A 21,127-nucleotide genomic window follows, 5' to 3' on the forward strand; every position below is an offset into this window, starting at 1 on the left:
TGGAGAAGATAGATGGTAGAGCTGCAGCTGGAGCACAGCTTGCTTGTGTTTCCTGACTACATTCTTCTTCTATTCATTCTTCTTCTGTTTTTTCAAGACTCAACACAAGTGTCTCAGTGATAGGGTTGTTCCTTCTCTTTCTGGTGTCTGTCTGTGCTACCTCTCTGTTGCACTGTGGAGAACTACATTTGAGATGCACTCTGATGTTTAATAGCTGTATCTGGCAAAGTCTAAGATTCAGTAAATCCAAAGCAGTGTGAATGTCGTCCAGGCTTCCAGGCTGTTACAACAACACTGACTCTGTAGAAAGACAGCCACTGCTGTTTAAAGAAAAAAGAATGGTGTTGAGCCTTCTGCAGCTCCACAGCAACTCACAGGTTGGGTGAGCAGCACGGCTCCCACCTGCTCTAATGTAACAGCTCATTTTCCAAGGTAGAATGAATACAGGACCTTATGGCATGTTATTTGAGAATGCGTAGCAGTGATATGTGGTTGGCCTGTGCCTCCGGGTAGAAGAGCGGATGATGTAACCATCTCCATATAGCCATATCCATTCCAATATAAAGCCACACTGTGGTCTCAACTAGAGGTTGGAAGTGGAGTAGGAACTTCTATGCTGATCTTAGACATTCAAAACTGCTTCCTACCCAATCACACATTACAGTGATGGGACTGTGATTTGGGTGTTTTGCTTTACACTGAAAAATAATCTAGTTCTCCTTGCAAACATTTAGATACAGATTTAAAGACCAGCAGCCACAAAATAACTGTCACGTATCTCTTCGGCAATGAGGATCTCCTTGGTAAACTTCTCCAGTTTGTACTATCTCATAAACTAATTTAAGTGATGAATAATGAAGACTTTCAGCTTCAAAATGAATCAATCTGTCATACAGAATAATGGAAATGAATAGAACTGTTTGAAGTCAACTGCATATTTCATGCAAATGCATCTGTGTTTGTGGAGTCTGCCTACAGCACCAGGGAGTTGAACATCTTCTGGCTTTTAAAAGAGTGGAGCAAACACACTCATGGGACTTCACCTTTAGTCACCACTCCTTCAGATGCTGAAATAAAATGAGGCGTACCCCCCTTTTTTTTCACTCTTAGTTTTATTATAAAAATCAACATTTCATTTGTTACAACTCAGTTTATAGTAATTATTGGAAAGGATTTTTGTACAAGGTTTATATACACCTCATAAGTAAAGCACTTTATTTTACAAAAAGAAAAAAAAAAAAAAAGTTAGTGAATGAGTGAATAGGGTTGACCAAATGTTGGTCATTATAATATAAATACATCCTTGCAAAGCACCATCTTACCAAAGTTGATGAACAAGAGACACCAGCTGGCTTTAAGACAATGACAAACAGCGATTAAAGCTTACCAAAAAAAAAAAAAAAAAAAAAAAAAAAGAACAAACAAAACAAAAACAAGATTAAAAGTCTGAAAGCAGCACCAGATCCTTCATTTGCAAACAAGGCTAGTTCAGCTTAAGCCTGGTGGTATCCCCTTTACAAAAGACACTTTCATTTTCCCTGGCTGACTCTCAACTGCCTGGCTTAAGGCTACAGCCATTTCAATCAGGAATTCAAAGATGCTCCTTGTTCACTGAAAAGAGGGGAACATGAATGCTCTCCAACAGTTTCATCATAATAATCCTGCATGCTATTAGGACATTTCTAATATGGACAGTTTTCTTACTCTGCTTTGCACTGTTCTGGAGTGGATTGCCCAGTCCCTATAAATAAATACCAGGTTACCACCAACCACTGACCTGCCTTTTTAAAAATGAAAGAAAATTTCTCATTTGGATCATTATGGCTTTTTATTTTACTTCCTTCAGAAAGAAATTGAATGTTTTCGAATAAATGAAATGTTTGGGTTGGACTATATGATCTCCAAAGGTCCCTTACAGCTCCTATGATGCTACGATTCTGTTTTGTAGCCATTTTCAAGCTGTTAGGTCATTCCTGACTTGTTTTCAAGGTGCATTTGTCACCTGCCAACTACATTAAAGGTTAATTTGCAAGCAATAACCGTATCACAACTTAAAATAAAACGGCTAGGAAAGCAGTTTCTCAAAAACAATGTTGAAATTACTTGTGCACCCAATGAGCCAACTATTTTTTGTTGAGTAAATAACAATCTGCTACATGCACGGTACACATTCCAAAGCAGATTCTGTGCGTAAAAATATTATGTGTCAAACACATTCAAGACAAATCTGTCAGGCACAGAGTGATTGATAATGTTTTACTGATATTTTGAAGAAGTCCTTTGGTTCAGCAGCATGCATGACCAGGGAGTTCTGTAGTTCAAGCATTTCCCTCTAGAATGGTGGTAATCAATTCAAGGAGATTTCCAAAGCAATAAAGCATGGAAATACTCAATATTCAAGAAGATGGCCTTTTCTTTATCCTAAGACAGACTTAACTGGTTTAAAGTAGAATGAATGAATCTGTTATTAAGACTCACAAATCAAACAATTTCCAGAGTCTCAAACATAACAAATAGAGAAGCAATGCACAAACCAGAGACCAGAACACCAACAAAATGCATTAATGCAACAAATGGACCTCGTGCATATTCCTTCACTTGCAGTGGATAGTGTCACCTGTCATGTCAAGCAGTTTGGGTGAATTCTTCTTCATAGTTACTACAACAGATTAGTTTTTATATACTTAGAGAGATCAGAAGAGCTTTTACTCATCTGCAAACTGGACGCCAGAATTAATGCAACAGCAAAAAGAAAGTGCTTCTTCTCCTGCCTTGCATGACAGAGCACTAATTATTCAGGTTTAAGTAGCAAATAGTCTGCTGTCTATCCTATAACCTAGACAAAAGAAGTCTGCCTTACAAGAGACAGCATGACAGTACCCAGCATTAGCACTCTGAAAGGCAACAAGGCCAAATGTACCAATGTGGGTGTGAGAATATGTACAGGAGAAAATTATCAGCTTTGGGTAAACTCACATTATCAAATATATGTGTACCTGCATATATATATATATACATATATATACATACTTGTACATGTATACAGGGTATTGTTATGGTAGTTAGGAACTTACAATACTGAAAGTTACAACTCACAGCAAAATGAATCCTTTGATTATAAACTGGCTCATTTGCATGTTTTGCATTACTGTGAATATTCCATTTAATGTAAACATGAGTTGCATGAATGCATGGAAAACATTCTTCATTTCATGTTATTTGCATGTTCTGTTTACCCTATTTAAGTTCTTTTCAAATAAATATCTTGGTATCTGAAACCAGTGGAAAAATGATGAGTTTTCCTTAGGAAGACACACAGCATCATATGGCAGGCATAATTTTAAAAGGCAATATTAGATCTCATTTATATTGCAATTTAAACACGTATAGCTCCTGCTGATCATGCAAAGGTTAGTTTTCATCAAAATTTACACAGTAATGTTCATTATTATTATTACTATTATTTTTAAACTAGAAAGGACTGTTCCTTTCCTGTTTTAGCATGCCAGCTACGAATACTTTCCAGGTGTCCAGAGGAAAAACTGCATACTTAATACAGTTGCGTTAAATACCCCTATTTATATGCATTTCATGTTGTAAGATGAGGATATTTCTGCATAGCATAAGGACTATGAATAGTCTGCATTTATATCAGTGCAATCTCTTAAATGTCAATGCCACATACCTACCCAGCTATATCCTAAATTGACATGTGTGCATTATCTATAGTCCTAACATCTCAGTCAATTTGAGAAGCAAAAGAAAACATGATCGTGATTGAGGGAAGGAAAGAGTATCAGACATGACTGGCTCAGTGGCAGAAAGGAATGGAGAGGTCATTCAGTTCCAGTATTCAAGCAGTCTATGGTTTGTGCACTGTGATTAAGTCAGGTGCATATATTAGCTGCAGCAATGCTTTTGTAATTTGGACAACTAGCCAAGAGGATTTCCACAGATCATCAATTCATTCTAAATTTTGCTCTAGATTTACTGAAAAAATACACATACATGCAAAGGCAGATCACAGTTTCCCACTAAAGAAATTCTTTGGATAATCCAGACAAGCAAGTCTGCTCCCTATGCTTTTCATCTTCAGTGGAAAAAACATAGTCTGTCCACTTTCCTGCTCTTCACATCCAGAGACAGATCACTGAAAATATCTGATGTACAAGATGAGATGTAGACTTGATCAAATTCTACACTAAATTATACATCGACCCCACTGATTTCAACTGAAGTACGTATGGATGAAAACCAGCAGAGAACTCAGGCAGCACAGTTCACATGAAGAGAACTTTCATCATAATTAACCCTCGTTATAATTAACGCATTTATGAATTTACTGCCAGGAAATTCCCTCAAAAAGTAAGCTTCAGCAAAGCAGTGCAACTGCACCAGAAAGAGGATACCATTCCTTAAGCTTAACTACCTTGGGAGATTTTCAAACAGAAATCGGCATGCCGAAAAGAGTATTTTGCAAGAAGAGACCATTGCCATCGCAGTACAAGCACTTGGACTGAGATATAACAATGCAATATTCTTCTGAGTTCATTAGTGCAAGTTTCCACATGTGAACCCCACATGGAATGCTGCACAGGACAAAATGTAAACAACAGAGAAGGTTCTATTCTCATCGGCATGCCAGCCTCAAGATCCACCCCAGCACACCTGCCTTCCCCCCCTTCATATAAATGTCTTCGAGTTCCCTTGCAGTTTACAATACCTTCCATATCAGTCCTGCTGGAGAACACAAACAAGCTTCTTCAACAACAAGGAAGAGCCTGAAGAACAGCTACCACCATTTCCAGATACCTAGAATGAAGCTGAGCAAACTCTCAGCGCACCAGATCCAGAGATCAATTGTAGTAGCCTGGAGTCCATTCAGCTTTTTCAATGTTTTCTCAGGTATCTTTTACTGTGAGAAAGATTCTTTGTTACAGCTGGGATTCCCAATGGCATGGTTTTTCTTGGAGCTGAAACGAAACAAAGCTCCGGTACCCAAGATGAGTGGCAGAATTATTTGTCACTAATTGTGTCAACAGTATAAATCAAAGCCTATGCCACATTTTTAGATTATTTTGCTAAGTTGAAACTGGATGGGAAACAAACAGCAGAGAACAATACAAGCCAAATAGGACCTCTGAATGGTCATTCCATCCATACTAAGCCCAAAAGGCTCACAAGGCAGAAAGCTTTGTTTTGAGAGAAAAGAATCAGAGGTCCAACTTTTGAAGGCATCAGCACCTTCAACACGGATTTAACATCAACAGAAGGTACAAATGCATAATGCCGTCTAGAATCAGATATACTGTGAGCTCCGCTACAGTCAAAGCAAATTCAGAACACTGCACTGGAGTAAGAGAGGAAATCATAATATCCTAGGTTGTCCCTCAACCTACACAAATAATGCTTTCACTTGATTATATACTATCCCTTTCAAAATCACCATGGTGAGGCTAAAGGGAGAAGGGGCTAAATAAGGTAATATACAAAAATAGAGATGTGAATAAAAAATTGTTTGGTTAAGAATATCTTAATTTGATACTCACAGCGGTTAATACTAAAGCATTAAACTCACACCACACAAAAGAGGAGGTATGTCAAAATCATACTGAGAAAATTGGCTTTGCCTAACACAAATCATGAGCAGTTAATACAGCAAAGGAACTCCTTCCAATGATCAAAACATTTATTTCTTATGGACAGTTGCTCCACTGAAAGTTAAATGCTTCCTTACTAGGAAAAAATAATATATATATATTATATATATCTGATTTGCTTACTGTGGTATCAATATACATTGAATGTACTGCAAGGATATATTATTATTCATTTACAGTAAAACTAACAATCCATGGTTAAATTTATAGTTTATAAATACACTGTCTCTATTATATGTGGTAAAAAAATATTCGACATTTTGTGGGCACTAGGTCAAAATAAGTTTTTCTTTCTTCAGGGACTAAAAATCATTCAGGTATGTGCATATTACCCTTGTCAATCATGTGAAAATCACACTGACCTGGTTCAAAACAGAATCCTCATGTTGGCAAAATTAATGAAGTAATGTATAGCATGACACTCATTGCACGACAAGGCTAATTAGGAGGGGAAAAAAAAAAAGAATTTACAGCAGCCCAGTTCTAGCAATACTTTAAATAAGGATAATGTGATTTAAAGTGACATGGGAGGGAAGAAAGGATGTAGAAGAGATGAGAAAGGCTAAAGAGTATTAACAAACCAGACTTGAAAATATACCCAACAAAAATCATTGAAATTCCAGAAGCAAGGAGAGAGCTCAAAATGCTCAAGTTTGGTAAATGTATTGAAGAAAAACAGAGGGGTACTCTTTTAAAAAAGTGTGTGATTATTCTTCTGGATTCACTGCTACGATTGCTGTATTCCTGTAGAAAACAAAGCCCTTTGTATAAGGTTATTATCTGTCCTGACTGCATTTTCAAGTTTAACTTAGTTGCTGGCCCTCTGTAGCTAATATAGAGGTTATTTGGCTACTTCCAAGTATCTATGGTATGCTGCTCTGAGATGGACTTCTTTATCATTAATTACTTTAAACATTTTTGGTATTGACAAACCCCACATCTCACCTCTCTGGACAAGTGACACATACCTGGTCCTTCCATTTCGCTATGTGCTCAGTCACTTCACTGGATTAAGGCATGTTTTTGTGTTCAATTTGCAAAAATAAAAACTTTTTGTACAAATGTCTGGGTTCTTTTATACAAAAATTTTTCTTATGGCACAAGCAGCAGTTGCTGTTTAAGAAAATATATAAATATCCTTTTTTTCTTCTGTACAAATATGTCCAGTATTCCTCCACCCAACTGAATAACATTTAACTGTACACTGTTCTACCTCACCCCTTGCCAAGAACTCCCCCCTCCCTGGTAGAACACTTTGTATTTACACTTCCACGGCAGAGGCAGATAATGGAGGGGGGGCTGCCCCTCATGAGGAGTCTGTGCAGGGGGACGGTGGTGGTGGGTAGAGGTGGTGAGAGTAGCTCCGCTCTGTGTATGGTGAAGGGGGGCAGCTCTCGTAGTTCTCCTCCGCTGACAGGTACTGGCTGCGTGGGGTCGGAGGCGGTGGGACGGGCTCTGAGTCATAGTTCAAGTCACTGGTGTAGCCCTTGGCCATTGTGGCCGTGACCCTTCGGCTTGGGGCATAGTCACTGTCACAGACATCCGTGCTACAGGGTGTTGTGGGAGGTGCAAAGTGGCGGTAGCTGTAAGGCCTGTAGCTGTGGTAGGGAGATTTTTGGGAAAAGTGTCAGCATATAGAAAGACTAAACATTTTGGGTGATGCATCCGTGAACAAGAGAGAGGCAAGTAAGTCAAGGTGAAAAGATGCAGCGGTCAATCTCCCTGTCACAGATCCACAGTATCACACACCTCTCTGGAACAGTGGATTTGTTAACTCACCTGGAGAAAGCCCACCTTTGCACAGCATCAGTCAAATTACAGTAATCAGTGAACAAAATACCAAAATACCAGTTACTAATTACCTACAGACAGTAGGTTTCCTAAGCTGAGGTAGAAAAAATTGCTGCTAAGAAGGGTGCTGTGGGAAAAAACAGTGTGTTGCAAACTTAGAGAAGACATTCTAGTATCCATAAATGGAATAATTCCCAACTTGAACTAACTTCTAAGTTGAGAGAGACCAAAAATCAACTGACACCTTTGTAGTGCTCAGGAGAATCACCTGCCAGAGCAGTAACTGGGAGGGAATTCCCAAACACTGCTACTATCAAACATCTCTAAAAATGAACCCAAGATCATTTAAAGAAACCTGTATTCTGTTTCTTGTGGAGACCTCATTTCAGCCTTTCAGTATTTAAAAAGGAGCTTATAAGCAAGGTGGAATCTGACATTTTACAAGGTCTGATAGGACGAGGGGGAATGGTTTTATCTAAAAGCGGGGAAATTAGGAGGAAATTCTACACTGATGGGGTGACGAGGCTGGGAACAGGCTGTCCAGAGGTGTGGATGCCTCACACCTGGAGGCATTCAAGGCCAGGTTGGATGAGGCTCTGGACAACATGATTGAGCGGTTGGCAACCCTGCCCACAGAATTAAATGGGCTTTAAGTTTTCTTCCAACCTAAGCCACTCAATGGTTATATAAAAGAAAACAAACTAGGAAGATGAGGTGGTTGGTAACTACAATTGACAGCATCAAAATCCATAGCTGGTAACAGGTGAGGATGCAGTTCCTCTGTATTCAAGTCACATCATTAGGAAAGATCAGAATTGGCAAAACTGGGGTTTATTTTTGAGTGGGGAGCACTCTGAAAACATTCAAGTCTACACTACATCTCTACACTATTTATAATATATGTATAATATACACTATTCACACCAGCTAACCAATCACCAGCAGGATTCATGCTGGTGCCACAATTTGGTTTTATGTCATTATTAAATTACAAATAATTTTAAAGGATTTTTCATCTGTCTGCAAGGGACCATTATATACACATAAAGCTTCTGCACAACAATAAACCTTCTGCACAACAGAGGTCGTATTTATGTCTCTTCAGCCCCAGAGACCTCATTATACAAAAGCCCCCAAAGGCTCTCTGCTAGGGAGGCATTTCTTTCAGGACACAAATACAATCTCAATTCCCATTAACTAGATCTACTAGTGATTCGAGAGGGGAATCTTTACACTCTCGGGTAGTAGGTTTCTTCCCTTTATTTTATTTTATTTTTTTTTTTTTGTGATTAGTTATAAAATGATAATGAACTCTAAAGGAAGGTGAGAAGGATGTGTTAAAAAAAAATGAAGATAAAGCTTTCATGTTTCAAATATTAGAGAAAATAAGCAAGAGGTTAGCAACCTCGTTCAGATATTAATATTAAAATCTAATTTGATATATTCTTGTGATTTATCTAGGCCATTAATATAATCTTACTTGTGAAATACTAGCCTTTATATTGCCAACTTTCCTCCTTTGTGTGTTTGACTATCATTTTTAAAATAATTACATAACAAATTATTTATAACAGGGTTATTATTTATAGCAGGGTTCATTCCAGTGTACATATTTTTGGCTGTAAGTTATCATGATACCAAGTCAGCATTTAACTAATATGGTGACAAGAATTAGTGCTGTTATTCCCCCTAAAGCAAATATACTCAAGAGATGTACCACTAACCCAGTCACTCTATGATTAACCTCAAATGATGCTGCACTTAAACACATGCTGCAGTGACATGATACATGTGAAACAATTTAAGCATCTGTTTTAGCACTCGTAGCATTAATGCCTTTGATTACAATTCTTATGGAGCAGGGTCTGTCTTTATTCCACATTTCTACACTAGCTGCTTTGATCCTGACAGATGCTATTGTAATAATAATTACCTGTAAGATCTATGAGTGGATGGGCTGTTTGAAGAATAACCGAATTCCATTGTATAATGTGAACGTTCAGTAGCTGGTGATGGTGGTGGGTTCAAAATCTAAGGAAAAATTAAGAAAAAAAGTTGCAGTTAAGATATGAATGCTGTTGTGGTTTAACCTGGTTGGTCCCCCTCCTTCCCAGTGGGATGAGGGAGAGAATCCAAAAAACAAAGTAGAACTTGAGGGTTGAGATAAAACTATTTACTAAGATAGAGAAAAGGAAAACAATAATAGTTATGACTATAAATATTTATAAATGTATATAACAAGTGATAAGTAATTGCTCTCCACCCACTGACCACTGTCCAGCTATCCCCCCGAGCAGAGAAAGAGAGAGAGATGAACTCCCACTCCCTTTGAAACTCCTTCTGCATGATGTCATATGGTATGGAATATCCCTTTGGACAGTTTAAATCAGCTGTCCTAATTCTGTTCCCTCCCAGCTCCTTGGACTCTTTGCTGCAAATTGCCTTGGCTCTATAAAACACTGCTTAGCAGCAGCTATAAACACCAGTGTGCTACAATGTTGTTTTTCTCCTAGAACCAACATAGCATAGTACCAGACACTCCAAAGAGAATAATTCTCTACGAGCTGAAACCAAGACAGAATGTGAATCAAGAAAACATCAGTGTTAAAAACTTTCTTTTTAGTATTCTTAGTTGAAGAACTATATTCATAGTCCCTCCCAGCAAAGAGGATTTTTCTTTTGTTTATGCCCCAGTTCTTTAACAGATCCTGGAAATCCTGCTTGTTATCATTCCCATAGAAGATACTAAGCTATTCTCAAAAATGCTGACTGCTGTTGACTGCTGCGTATTTTGACATATCCAGTGCTGAAAAGGAAAGTTTAAACTAGCTGTTCAGTACTACATAGTCACTAGTGATATCACTGCCCTAGGCAAGCCAGCAGATGACTACCCTTGCTAGCTTGTAGGCCTTTAAGTACTATGCTGTTTCAGAATACTCGTAGTTTGCTGACCAAGGCAGGCATTTGTTCCCTACACTGTCATACTCTTACTGCATAAACAGAATTTTGGTTAATTTCAAGTTGTAAAAAGATGAGTTGATTTTCAGAACTGCATAACAGACAGTTGAAGATTTCAATCTCCACTGACCAAGCATGTAACTCTAACATACAGTAGTGCCTTGTGGATTTCACATAAAATTGCTAGAACAACCACCAGATGTTAAAATTAAGTAGATAGTGAACACTCTAAAGCTGGTAACAACTTTCATATAGCATCTAATAGAGTACTTTTCTGTTCTGTGTCTATAGGAATGTTACGGAGTTGAAAGACACTTGTTTGCTTTGGAACGTGAGAGAAAACTTCATTTTAATTAATTCAAGAGTCTGTAGAGACTCCAACTTTGGCATTTTCTCCAGAGGCACTTGGCAGAGTGTAATGGAGATCACTCTGCCAGAGTTGCTCAACATTTACTCTGATTTTTTCATCTCTCCTGACATTCAATCTAACACCATTTTTTTTTCTGGCAGTAAATCTCTATAAAACATTAAAAATTAGTATAAAATTGTTTTAGAAAGAGACAACCTCTGCTCCCTTCTCTTTCCTTCCAAAATCACTCACTCCATATTCAAACAAATCTTTTAGTCTACAACGGTAAAACAAAACATGAATCTGTCAACAAAGGAACCTCTCTGTAAGTTAGTAAAGGTCTATGAATAACAGAATAACTTACTGGAGGAAAGTAAGTGCCTTTCGTACTTGAAGAACTACTGGAAGATGCTCCAGTGACATGGGCCCTGTCATAGGGTGGCCCACTGCTCCCTCCCATAATGCTGAGGGAGCTGATCACAGATTTTCCTCGAGACATCCCTAAAGAAGAGCAAACGTATGTCAATATTCAGTTCTTCAAGGCAAATAGAGAAAAGAAAGATTACAGAAAAAAAGCTGTGAGGATAACAGCGGTATCAGTGCAACTCCTAAAAGCAAAACTAATCTTTTCAGTATTAAGAGCAAATTCTCGACTGAGAAATAGAATGAAGACTGTCAGGGGATAAACTGAACTGCAGGATCTGGCACTCAGCTGCACTAAAGCTGCATGAAGAGAACCAGATTCCTTTCACTTGAACAGCTGTAAAAGACTTGAGAGAACAGGCATTCAGGCATTATTTCTATGTCTTGGAATAAAACACGAAACTAACTCCAACCACGACAACCGAGCAACTGAAATTCGTGCAGGAGAAGAGAGGGTTTGTTCTTTCATTTATACACAGGTAAGTAAGATTTTGCTGCTGGACTGAATCATGCTGGCAGAGAGTCCAAGCGGTAAACAGACAGGTATGCAATTGTGCTTGAAATAATGCAAATTCTTCTTAAAGACTCTACCATTAAAGCAGGTTACTACAGAAAGTAAAGAAATTTGGTGAATTTTTGTAACCCTGTACTAGCCTCAAAAACACATATGTCCTAACTGCAACCCACTGGATCCAGAGCCACAAGTTACAGTTCATATTTAATCAATACATACAAAAGAAATGCATACATATGAAGTGTAATGTTGCAGGCAAACCTCATTTTTTAATCAGCAGTAACATCACGCATGTGAATTGGTATCAGAAACTTCATTATCAAATAATGAAATAAGTTGAAACCAGTTATTATGGTCATTTCTGACTTTACAAGAAGTTTCATAAGTATAAAGATCTAGTCTACAAATCTAATAATTATACAATCTTTAAACAAAGTCTTACGAATATATCTCCATGTAACTTTACCATGATCTGTCATGACACCTTGCCAGTGCTATAATTCCGTAAAAAGAGGCTTCTTTTGCAGCAAAAAAGAGAATTCCCATGATATACTTATTTGAACTTATGGTTCTGCTAAGAGTCTGAATGCTTGTGTGTGGCATGGAAAAAATAGAAATTTATTGCAATAGACAGCAACAATCCTCAACTGTCCTGTCTCTTAGAGACGTGAAGAATTATGCTTCTGGAACCAATGTCTCCTGTGCATACATGAACAGTATCCTCAGCTCTAACTATGTGAGGCCAAAGAGCAAAACAAGGAACACGCTGTTTACTCACCAGGAAGAGACCCTGACAAAGAGCTTGGGTGAGGCACATAACCAAGAGGTACAGAGGCTGGTCCATGTACCACATAATCATTGGTCATTGTCTCTCCATCTCCTTTCATGCGTGGGCACAGCACCCTCTGGCAGATGAAATACATTGCTCCGACCACAAAAAGTGTGAGGATTACACCAATGATGGAGCCTATTGTGTTGTTGGGCTGTGGCGCAGGCTCCTCTGTCGTGTCTAGAAGGAAAAAGTAAAATTATACTGCAGAAGCTAATCCAGCAGCTTCGTATATCAACATCAGTTTTCACAATATCATTCAACAGCCTCCACTTCCATAAGCAGATATCAGCTTTCAAATGAATGTATGTTAGGAACATGCACTGGAACAGGTCTGTTTGAAGACTCCAGGAAGCCAGTAGAGCCACCTGTGCACACAAATAGTTCCACATGTGCAGAGGTTTTAGAATCAGATGCCAGGATGCACCCATGTGTAGAGGGGCTTGTGAACCAGGTCCTGAACTTGCTACCTACTGACAGAGAGGGCTATGATTTGAGCTAGGTGAACAAGACCTGCAGCCAGGACTTCAGATTGTACTGTGCTACCATTAACAGTGACAACTACTTGTGCTTTACCTTGTCACACAACACCTAGGTTGTCAGTCTGCTTAACAGCTTGGCACTCTCTGTTCTGAACTGCATAACATTCACTTATACCGGGGAGTAGAGATGATGCGTCAGTAATGAATTTTGGGTTTGCTGCTATTTATTGAATTACCTAACCCACTCTACATCTGTCCCACACTAAAGGTTACAGATACATCTTCTCATCAGCTTTAGAAGTGCTACTTTGTAAGGAATCTGTATCCAAAGTAATTATTCAACAGCTAATGATCAGCTTTCCCTACAATATCAGTTCTAACCAGTGACATTTATGGGAATAAACGACAACTTCCTGCCTATGCTTAATGAATTTGACAAGAAAAGCAGACTTAAATTAATATTTCTGTTCTAGCTGGTATTTTACATCTTAACCATTATAGAAAGTATTTTCTTCTACATATTTCCTTCCCCTAAAAAAACAATTCCACATTTTAACCATCCTGTCACAGTCCACAGAGATTAGTAAACAGACTTCTGATCATACTGGAAGAAGGATAGTGACCACTGCAACCTTACTCCAGGGAGTTTAATTTTATATCATGAAAACAAAAAATATCTGAACCATAAAAAAGATAATTACATAGGTCTGTGAGAAAGTTGCTAATAACTTTCTACCATGATAGCACATCTCTTACTACTCCTTCTTAAGATCAAGGCTTTGCATTTTCAAGTCATGTGTCTCCTGTAATATATAGATCTCTGACACAAGAAAAGATGTCCTCTATTTACAATTTCTTTCAAAACACCAACGGTAAAAATGAACTTGCAAGTTGGAATTTTAGAGGCAGTGTTTTTCTTGCAGAATCCTTGAGATTTCAAGATATAATCATGTTATAAATCATAAATCAAGCTCAAAATTATATTTTCTTCAAGATGCAAAGGCAATTTTAGAAGGCTTATTCTCTAAACAGAGTGCTGATCTGATTCTAAAAGCACCTGCTACTAATCTCTGTATGAGAAAACAATGAAGCAAAACAGTTTTATATAAAAGCCTCACACTGATAGAAAAAGATCTTTAATACTGCACTTTCTCAGCATACAAAGTCATTATTGTAAAACAAGCCTCTGATTTCTTTTAAAACTTTACAGCGTTATGAGGAAAATGTAACCAGCCTGTTTTCTGCCTCAGAGAGGATTAATTCAAAATACTAGCTATGTCTTTGATTCCTATTCTACTACACTTAGGCATTAATTGCATAGCAACATCATTTTGGGTACAGTTCAGATTAAAATTAACTCATGGAGAGTTAATAAGTAAGAAAGAAGTAGGAAATAAATTTCAAATAATGCAATCAAGTCTCAGGTTTTGTACTTACAGCATCCTTGCTCATCTGAGCTGTCACTACAGTCCAGGTTGTGATCACATTTCTTGCTTTTACCAATGCACTGCCCGCTGGCACACCGGAACTGACTGGTTAAACAGAGCACTGGGAAGAGAACCACCCCACAAACAAAGAGTCAATATCAAAGACTTCCTCTCTTTAAAATGATTAAGGAAAGTAGACACCAAGGCATACAATCAGGAATATCTCGGGAGAGCTTAGTCTGCTGATAGCTTCATTTCTTGAAGCAGTCAGTGGCACACAAAAGTCCCTCATGCTAAGCATGCAAAAAAGAAAAAAAAGACACTGGACCCTCCAAGAAAAAGTCACCTCAGCTGACAAAAATCAGATGCAGAAGGCCATTGAGGACATAGGTACTTATCACAGGACGTGGTCATAGTACTCTAAGAATCCCCAACTCTAAACATATACTATAATACAAGCAAGAATAATTAAGTTATTAAAAATAGATCTGCCAAACCACAATGTTAAAATTGTTTAAGAAAGATAAATGTGGTTTCTCAATGCCCTTGTGCACTTCTTGTAAAATAGAAGACTCCTTGATCATACAACAATATATTTCATTTGACATTGTGTTTTAAAACTGAAATGAAAGACAGAAGACAAATCTGGATCTTTGCCATTACACTCAAAAAATAAACTACTGCTTTGGGAAAAAAGGTGCTGCAGGCAAGGTACTGGCTGCTGTTGTTTACACATAGTTTTGCCCACTGTTTCACATAAATTTTAAATTCTTTCTGATTTCAGTTGAACTAAGAAGTTAAACTATATGCTTTTCTGATCTGCACTCAACCTGAATACATTGAATAACAGGGACATTTTGAAGATGATAAACAGCCCCTGTTCCGATATCTATGGTCACTGGATGGTTACTTGGAAACTAACCTGCACAAAGCATTTTCAGATGTCAGCATGCAACTGGCTAAAAATCATCATTCATCACAGAGGAATTTCTGAATCCGTTTTTTTTTTTGTTTGAGCTGGAGTATATCTTTTGCAAAGAAATTCAGCCTTGATTCAAAGACTCTTAGACAGTCTCTTCAAAGAAACTGTACTGAAAGAATATATGGAAGAGGCATCCTTTCAAGCTTATAAGTTGCCCATACAATTCCTGTCTACTTGTGCAGCAAGGAAAAGGAGGTCGAGTGTTCTAATGTTTCATTTGGTATAGTATATAGTGTAGTTCATATAGTATACAGTGGTAGTTCAGACTCCTTCAGCATAACCTGCCCCTTCCAAAACAGCAACAAAAAATCCCTAATTCTCATTGTGATGGTAATAACACTTCTCTCCATAAGTATAGCTTAACTGCTCTCTTTTACTGTACTCTATAGTAAGAGGACATCTCTGGGAATCTCATCCGTCTCTCACTCCCACTTACTGAAAGAAGTTCACTCCAAAGCTACCAGGTTTCAGAGCTTGAAACATACCATTTTTTAAGAGTACTTTTCACACACAGAGCTTAAACCACTGTGCAGGACATGAGCAGGTGGAAAAACAAAGGAACGGAACTGTGCAATAACTTCCCACCCAATAAACCTGTGACGTAACAGCAGAAATTCAAATCCTTTTGAATTCTACACTCTGCAATAACTTCGGTATCCTTCCTAGCATCCCTTGTACAGTTTTGTTTCTATCACACTTTGAAAGATCCTCTGTACCTTCACAGTTCTTCTCATCTGAGTTGTCCTGGCAATTTGCTTCTCCATTGCACCGGAGGGCACTGTCTATGCACTGTCCACTTTCACACTGAAACTGGGTGTCAGAGCACACTGGGCAGTTTTTTTCATCACTGTGGTCTTCACATTCAGTGAAACCATCACAGCGCCAGGCCACCGGGATGCAGTCAATCTCACCTGTGAAACAGGTGAATTGCTGAGGGGAGCATGTTGGAGGTTCTTTAAAAATCAAGCAAATAAACAAAAAGTAAAAATTCAGGTGAACAATCAGCAGATCACAACAGTTAAGGACAAGACTAACTCAGCTCCTTTCATATCAAGAAGCTGGTAAACATGCAGCATCATAAGGTAATTTCCACCCCCTCTGCCTCTATAATCACTTGAGCAGGTCTTGAGCCTCACATGACAGATGCAAGTTGATGTCAATGGAGTCTCATTAGACAAAGAAGAGGAAACATGAACACTCAAAACACGATTCTTTTCTTCCCACCTCAGCCTCTTAGATCCTTCAGCATAGACCCTCAAAAGTCTTTTTTTAAAATCTACATACTTTTCCTTTACTCCCCCTTTCCTGCAGCACCACTGCACACACAGTTGATTGTCCACTTTCTTAATGCTCAACAGTCATTGTATAGAAAACATTAGGAGGATGTAATGTGCTGCAGATGGATGTGCAGTGACTCAGTGTCTAGTTATGCGCCCTTGACAGTTCTGTTGAGTCAAAATTCCTCTAAAATGACAAAAAACTGCTCCATCTAGTTGTCTCACTATCAACACAGCTGTTAGCTGTTATTTAACATTCACTACTGTAACTGTTAATCTCAAGCAGTAAGTAAGCATGTATTCCTCCCCTCCACCCTTTTTTTTTTTTTTATTCCCCCTTTCTTCCTCTCTCCTTTTTGGCCTGGTATTAAACTTGCTATTTTATTAAACTTGAGAAAATATCTGGGTTATGTTAGTTCTTGTTCCATTGTGAGACCACACGTTGCCTTGATGCCAAGAAGATTGCATAATAAACCCATTCAGTATATTGGCACAAAGGGACTGAAGTACCACAGTGCCTTTCCTCTCCCCCATTTCAACCACAACCTTGGAGGCACCAGCATGTAAGCTGCTGTGGTCATGCCACCATGGACGAGGCAACTTGTCCTTCTGAGGCTGCAGTTCAGAAAGCCAAACATAGGGTGAGTTTCAGGAGGAAAGAAGGGAAGAATTAAATGGCACAGACAGTAGATGGGGCGGAATATGGCAGAACGTGGGAACCTACCATTAGCTGATAAACAAGAACACACAGAGCGATACAAAAAGTAATAAAAAATCATACAATAAAAAGAAATCGAATTGAAATAATTCAATTGACTTAAGTAGAAAGCGTGAACAGAAATCCTTATTCTACAGTCAGCTAATGAAATTATCCTATTCTTTTACTCCTCCAAACTTGCAGATTTAGCTCACTGGACTGAGGCAGAGAGGTGAACAAGTAAAAACATGTTACAACACCTGGTACACTCTCATATTCTTTCTGCTCAGAAGCTGATACTAAAGCCGGAGACCTCCCCACCCAGAAGCTGTAAGCTCAGCAACCCAGAGCATGGGAAGGACTTACCTCCACAGGACAGCTCATCCTGCAGCAAAACAAGGTGGACTGGACAAGAGCAGCGTGTGGTGCCATCGCCCTTCACAATGCAAATGTGTGAGCAACCACCATTATCTTGAGAACAAGGGTGTTGTCCTATGATTTTAAGAATAAGACAAATAGGGAGTACAACTGCAATCACACTTGCGAGGATAAGTACATGAGATAGTGTTGGTTTATTCCCTGCTCCTTCTTAATTTCCTCTACCTCAAGTACCCTACAGTAATGGTGGAATCTGGAAAAAGCCAATTCAGATTTACTTTCTAATAATTTGGTAAGTCCTGTGACAAGAAATCCCCACCTCTTTTCAAACCTTTCAGCGACCTCTCAGGACTCTCCCCATTACCCCCTTCTCAGTGTGGAGGGCATTTCTAAAATCAACTCTGAAAAAGTTGTGATTCATTGTACTACTTTCCTTTACACAAATAATTATTTATCTGTGATCTAAAACACCAAGAATCACACCATACGGCCTTTTAAACTAGTAAACAATACTCAAACCATTTGCTCTTGTGTGAGGTAGAAGTTCTTCAGCAAAAAGAGCAACATTAGTAATAAAAAGGTGCCTTGGGTTCTATACTTCTTTAATCTTTTCCTATCAAAAATCATTAAAAAAAAAGTAAACTTTTCTAATTAATGAATTCTGAAGCTTTCACACGATTTCCAAAACTCAAATGAGCATGCTCTAGATAAATATGTCTCTTCATTTTAATGTTTAATAAAGACAACATACTTTCCTTGGAACTCCTGACAGATTTACTGAGATTAATAGCAAACAAAACTAGTAGTAGTCTGCACTGATGCTTTAATTAAACATCCCCAGACATCTTTCTACATATTTCTTGAAGGCATACACCAGAGCCTATTAACCAGGCCTATTCTGTCCATGAAAACAGCAGCTCTACTGCTTTAACCATCTAGCTCCCTTCATTTCAAGTGAGTGTGTGCAGGGAAAGCTATATCCTGGTAAGCAGAAAACTTTTTGAAGTGCAGGCACATTAAGCACAAATTGTTATTTACCACACACTTCCTTTGTGCAATGCAGTGTCCACCACTTAGTTTCAATATGAATTGACACTAACAAAACTTCTTTCACTTTTCTTCCAAGGCTGTGCAGGCAAGGTAGCTAGTCTGCTGAAATATTTACAGCTAGTAAAGGGCCCTCAGAATTCCAGAAGGAGTAAAGTCCTAATAGTGACGGCTTTGATACTCTGCATTAGTAGTCTGCCACATCCATAATCCAGAAAATCCTCTACTAGGGGTAACAGAATATTCCCACTGTGCCTATATACACTCAAATCCCAGGTGCTTGTACAGGAGTAACAACAAAGTTGTCAGAGCAACAAAATATGATGCTGGGTTTGTGACATGCATAGTTTGCATGTCCATTGCCAACTGCACTAAGGAGACAAACAATACCATACTAGCTATATAACAGACAAAATGATACTTCTGGCCCCTTTGATTCACACTGATGTTGATCAGTGATAAGGAAAAGGAGGCTTCATCTCTCTTAGTCATTACCTGCCTCCAGTCCCACAGCCACTGTTTTCACTTGCACAAAGGAAGTGCACTTACTGTATTCCTGAACGTTAAGCTCTTTCACAGCATGAATGTCGCTGAGTTGTGCAATACGAGCTTGGACCTTTGTACGTCCTTCTCGACCAGTCATATCAATCTTTTCAATCATCTGCTGTTGTCTGTCAATCCAATACAGCCAGTTCTCAAATACAGTTAGTCCCACAGGTTGCAAAATATTGGAATCTTCCAAAACAACTCGGTTAGCACCTGCAGAAGGAAAAGAGTGGCTTAGCTCAACTGGAATCAACCAAAATACTATCACAGATATTTTCTGTACTGTTTACAAATTTACAAGTTTAAAATCATCATTTTCTACTTCTTTTACATTACTTGTTAAAGCCAACTATAAAAATACATGCAATCTTGGGTCCTCTGATATAAGACCGATGCTTTGCAGACACATGACCTAACTTTCTTTTAAATTATTTTCATCAAAAGACATTTTTTGTGCTTCAGATACATTTTCTGTATTTAGAAACTATATGGAGTTGGGGGTCCAACTCTCATGAGACTACTCAGCCTTTTATCAGTGCGATGGTAATTGTTGTTTCTTTTCATTCATCTATTCTTTTTTTAACCGCTTTGTCTTGGCATTCAGCAGGGAATAAGAAGACATTATTAGCTTGAGCTAACTAATGCAAGATAAAACACAAGTGAAGACAAAGTAGTTAGCACTTTTCACATGAATTATGAGATTAAGGTAAACATTTGACATTTGACTTCTTCGTGTTCTTTTATTTCAACTACATTATCTTCACAAATGTTTTTGTGCTAAATTAAGAACATTCCATTCTTTCTAGTGAAGACTTACTTTCTTCAATTCCCTCAGCAAACATCAGTAACAGTCAAGAAGCTTGACACCTCTGAAAGTATTTGCTGAGTTTTATGCTAGATTACCCAGCAATTGTCACCTTTCATGGGTAACAGTCCATATAAACAGAAGACAGCCCACAGCTGTTTCAGCAGTAACATTAAAGACTGCCCAAAGATGATGAAGACTTCATAACTCACACGCAATGGTCATATGGTCATTAACACTCAAATATTCAGTGAGGTTTATCAGACTCTGAGCACTAAACTACTCACAAACATATGGATTTTGCTTCAATTGTGAAATGTTGTAACAATATTACACAGTACAAAATTAGACCAGAGCTTGAAAATACACATCCAAATCCTGTTGTTTTTGGGAATCTGAGCTCACTGCCATGCTTATTCTTATTTCTAATACAGCAGATAATAGTTTTGCATATGTTCTTCCACAATATAATTTCCAACGAATTTTAATATCTTTTCCTGTAAAAATATACTAGTATAACTGTATACCACAGAAAAGCTATATGATATCAGTACCATATTCACACAAGATACTGTTGTGGGACAAAAGACACTTATTTTATGATTTTATAATTTTGTAAGGTTCTATCCCTCTATCTTTGGCTTGTTGAAAACCTTAATCAGCAGTATGCCACGAACTACAAACAAATTAAACTACAAAACATGTATTTATCTCAATTTTACTAAATGCATATGGAACTTTTAAGCATTTATCAATTGGTAACATCTTAAGCAGATCATGGAGATTTTAATCCTCAGCTATATGGGGCTTGCATCCACCAATTTGGAATAACGCCAGCAATTATCTGATTAAGAAATAATGTTGATGGATTCTCAAGGAATCCAGACTGATGAAGAAATTAATAGCCTGAGTGATGCAAGTCAAACTAAAGATCTGCAACTGTCTATTAACCCTCCTGAATA

At 38.1% G+C, this 21,127-nt stretch overlaps 1 protein-coding gene across 2 annotated transcripts in view; it reads right to left on the minus strand.

Moving 5' to 3' along the window:
- Positions 1–1,093: 1,093 nt before the first annotated feature.
- LRP6 (LDL receptor related protein 6) overlaps positions 1,094–21,127 on the minus strand; it is a 130,031-nt gene continuing 109,997 nt past the window's right edge. Inside the window, exons 16-23 of one of the 2 annotated variants that reach the window (XM_040647399.2) lie at positions 19,364–19,573; positions 17,756–17,881; positions 16,132–16,326; positions 14,444–14,554; positions 12,474–12,704; positions 11,123–11,259; positions 9,385–9,482; positions 1,094–7,258 (exon numbers count right to left, since the gene is read on the minus strand). In XM_040647399.2, the coding sequence (XP_040503333.1) occupies positions 6,967–7,258; positions 9,385–9,482; positions 11,123–11,259; positions 12,474–12,704; positions 14,444–14,554; positions 16,132–16,326; positions 17,756–17,881; positions 19,364–19,573 (1,400 nt within the window). In that variant the 3' untranslated portion in view covers positions 1,094–6,966. Of the gene's footprint in view, positions 7,259–9,384; positions 9,483–11,122; positions 11,260–12,473; positions 12,705–14,443; positions 14,555–16,131; positions 16,369–17,755; positions 17,882–19,363; positions 19,574–21,127 lie in introns of both variants that reach the window. The other variant, XM_015290906.4, reaches the window with a different exon arrangement.

Source organism: Gallus gallus, chromosome 1 (assembly GCF_016699485.2).
Source record: "Gallus gallus isolate bGalGal1 chromosome 1, bGalGal1.mat.broiler.GRCg7b, whole genome shotgun sequence".
Taxonomy (NCBI): Eukaryota; Metazoa; Chordata; class Aves; order Galliformes; family Phasianidae; genus Gallus; species Gallus gallus.